At 35.9% G+C, this 3037-nt stretch overlaps 1 protein-coding gene across 8 annotated transcripts in view; it reads left to right on the forward strand.

The window, feature by feature from the left end:
• lmo7b (LIM domain 7b) overlaps positions 1-3037 on the forward strand; it is a 48926-nt gene that overhangs the window by 27240 nt on the left and 18649 nt on the right. For all 8 annotated transcript variants that reach the window (XM_016575198.1, XM_016575201.1, XM_016575194.1 and 5 more), the window contains one exon: positions 854-1002. In XM_016575198.1, coding sequence (XP_016430684.1) covers positions 854-1002 — 149 coding nt within the window. The remainder of the gene's footprint in view (positions 1-853; positions 1003-3037) is intronic.

Here is a 3037-nt window from a genome sequence, read left to right on the forward strand (position 1 = left end):
TTGAACCCAATCAAATATTTCTGGAGAAACCTGAAAATGTGCGTCTGCCCCCATCCATCCTGACAGAGCTTGAGAGGTGAAGAGGCGAGGAGAAGAATGACAGATAATTGCCAAATGATGATGTGCAAAGCTTGTCGCATCATACCAAAAAAGACTTGAGGCTGTTAAGGTGCTTCAGCTAAGTAATGAGTTAAGGGTTTGAATACTTATGCAATGTACTTATTTCAGTTTTAGTATTTTTTTTAAAATAAATTTACAAAGTTGTGACAGTTCTGTTTTTGCTTTGCCATTATGGTGTATGGAGTGTAGATTGATGTGGGAAAGAAAGTAATTTAAAGCAGTTTAACATAAGGCTGCAACATAACAAAATGTGAAATAAATGAAGGGGTATGAATACTTTCGCAAGGCACTGTATATGTATGTATGTATGTATGTGAGTATATGTATATAAATAATATACTTTTTATATAAATTTATATATAAAAAGGGGAGGGAGGTGAGCTAAGTATTTACTTAGGCTGTTTTCGGAGGCTAGGTTAGTCACAGAGGAAAATGTAATTCCTAAGGACAAATGATTCTGGCAACATTTTCTGTGTGTTACTCCATAAAATGTTGCCTAAAGCATCTTTAAGTTTCTCCTAGATGTTGCTATGTCTGAGTTGGCACTGTGGGGGTCCTCAGTGAGCCAAATAAAAACAGTCATGTTTAGTTTTGGACTGGCCTTGGAGAAGACTCTTTTGCCCCCTTTTTTTAAGATCATTCACACATCACACTGATGTTATTGTCAGACAGATTTTTTTTCTTTACCGGTATTTCTTCATTTATCACTCAATTTTCACCTCTGTCATTGCAGGATCTGAACAGGTGGAAGAGCCGGCGGCGTAGCGCAAACTCTGACCTCCACAAGAAGCGTGAGGAGAGGGAGCAGACTGAACTTATTACCAGTGGGGGAGGGGCCAGTGCCATCAGGACTGCACAGCTCACCGGGGTGCCAGAGGAGAGGTAATATACACTGTAATATTTTTTACTCGCACAGTAATACATTTTCTTTTTGTCTTAATAATTTTTTTTTAAAGGAATAGTCCAACCACAACTGAAAATTCTGTTAATATTTATTTACCCTCATGTTATTTTAAGCCCAAATGACTGACAAAGTAGGGAATTTAGCAGAATGTCTGAGCTTCTGTCTTTTATATAATAATAGTGAATGGGAACCATGGGCTGAGAAAAAAAAAGAAATATATATATATATATATATTAGGGTGGGAATCACCAGAGGCCCCACGATACGATATTATCACGATACTTGTGTCATGGTTATATATATTGCAATTTTAAATATATTGCGATATTCTTTGATTATATTGCAATTTATTACCTTTTTTCAACTTCAAATTATGTCCCCAAAAGAAAACTTTGGCAACATCTGTTTTAACTAAAAAGAAATATTTCTCAGTTTGTTTATCTCACTTCAATTTTATTGCTGCAGTGCAAAATGGGATTGTCAAGCAGACAAACTGACCAACACTTTCATGAAAACCTGACATAAATGTTGTATGCACCTGACAAACTCAATTATTTGTATTAGTCTAATCTAGTCCACCTTAATTAAATGTAAACAGGTATGCACTGCTGTGCTACTACAGGTATTTTGAGCAATGCAACTTGAACTTGTACAAAAAAGTTGTGCAGACCCTTCAGCAATTGGGGCTTTTGAAAGTAAATTACTGTTAAATTTAGAATATATAAAACAGTCTTACATCCGATTTAAACGCAGACGGGGCTTTCCTGATAACTTTCCGCGATGCCGCCATCTTTATTTTACTAACTTACTTCATGGTGAAGGTGACCCAGCTGACCTCACCAGAAAAAAAACTCAACACTACTATCTAGTGGACTGTTAAGAAATTGATTTTATTATTCTACCAAATAGTATAATGAAAGATCGATACTTGGCGTCCGTGTATCGATACAGTATTGCCGCGGAAAATATCGCAATACTATGCTATATCGATTTTTTTCCCCCCCACCCCTAATATATATATATATATATATATATTAGTTCTGTCATGACAACTCTCGGAGAGTTTAGCTTGGTAATATACATGGTAGTTATATTATTTGTAGTAAAAACTGCTGCTGCACACATAACATACATGAAAGCACCCCGTAACAGATCTATACAGGTGGAGCTGGGGAAGGTGGAGGGTTTCTGAAGTGCACTGAAACTGCTACAGCAAGCACTAGCCAAGTATTTGAGTGTTGAGAAGGCACATTGGCTGTTGATGCGAAAAGAAACCAATCAGCTGTGCCATGTGAATGATGATGTAATTATATTAGACTGAGTTAGAACCTATCGGCCTGCACCATCTAGAGTTTCATGACAGAACTTTGTATTACTTATGACTACTTTCACTCTATTCAGTGTCCTCTGAAAAAATACAGTAGCTTTGCGTTAAGAACAGATTAAACGTTTTTTTACTGAAATGTTGATTGATAGCCGTGGTGGCCATTTACTTTCATGGTATGGAAAAGAGCGACTTAGACATTTTTCGAAATAACGCCTTTTGTGTTCATGCAAGAAAGCAAGTTTTTAGAAGACATGATGCTGATTAATAATGACAGCATTTTTATTTTGTCCCCAATATTCCTTAAACACACGGGAAGATTCACTAAAAATTTATTGCAAGTATGAGTTAACTTGATTAACATCAGCCTAGGTTATCATTTAAAAAAATCTTTCACAGCCCCCAGATTACTTTGTTGTGTGAATATCTGAATGTGCTATATATCAAAAGAAAGAATAGAGCCTCTGCTTAATAAATAAATAAATAAATAACATTTGAATGTGGGTAAATTTCATTAACCCTTTCGCACGTGAGTTTAAAATATTCTAGCTGAGCCCCCAGCGTGAGCAACATTTTGAACAAAAGGCTGAGAAAAAAGTTTTTATCAAAGACTGATGGGATTCAGAAGCTTCCGTCAACACCCCCAAAATGTTTCATGATCTCCTTTTTTTTTTTTTTTTTTTTTTTTT

Source organism: Sinocyclocheilus rhinocerous, unplaced genomic scaffold (genome assembly GCF_001515625.1).
Source record: "Sinocyclocheilus rhinocerous isolate Xijiao unplaced genomic scaffold, SAMN03320098_v1.1 scaffold1254, whole genome shotgun sequence".
Taxonomy (NCBI): Eukaryota; Metazoa; Chordata; class Actinopteri; order Cypriniformes; family Cyprinidae; genus Sinocyclocheilus; species Sinocyclocheilus rhinocerous.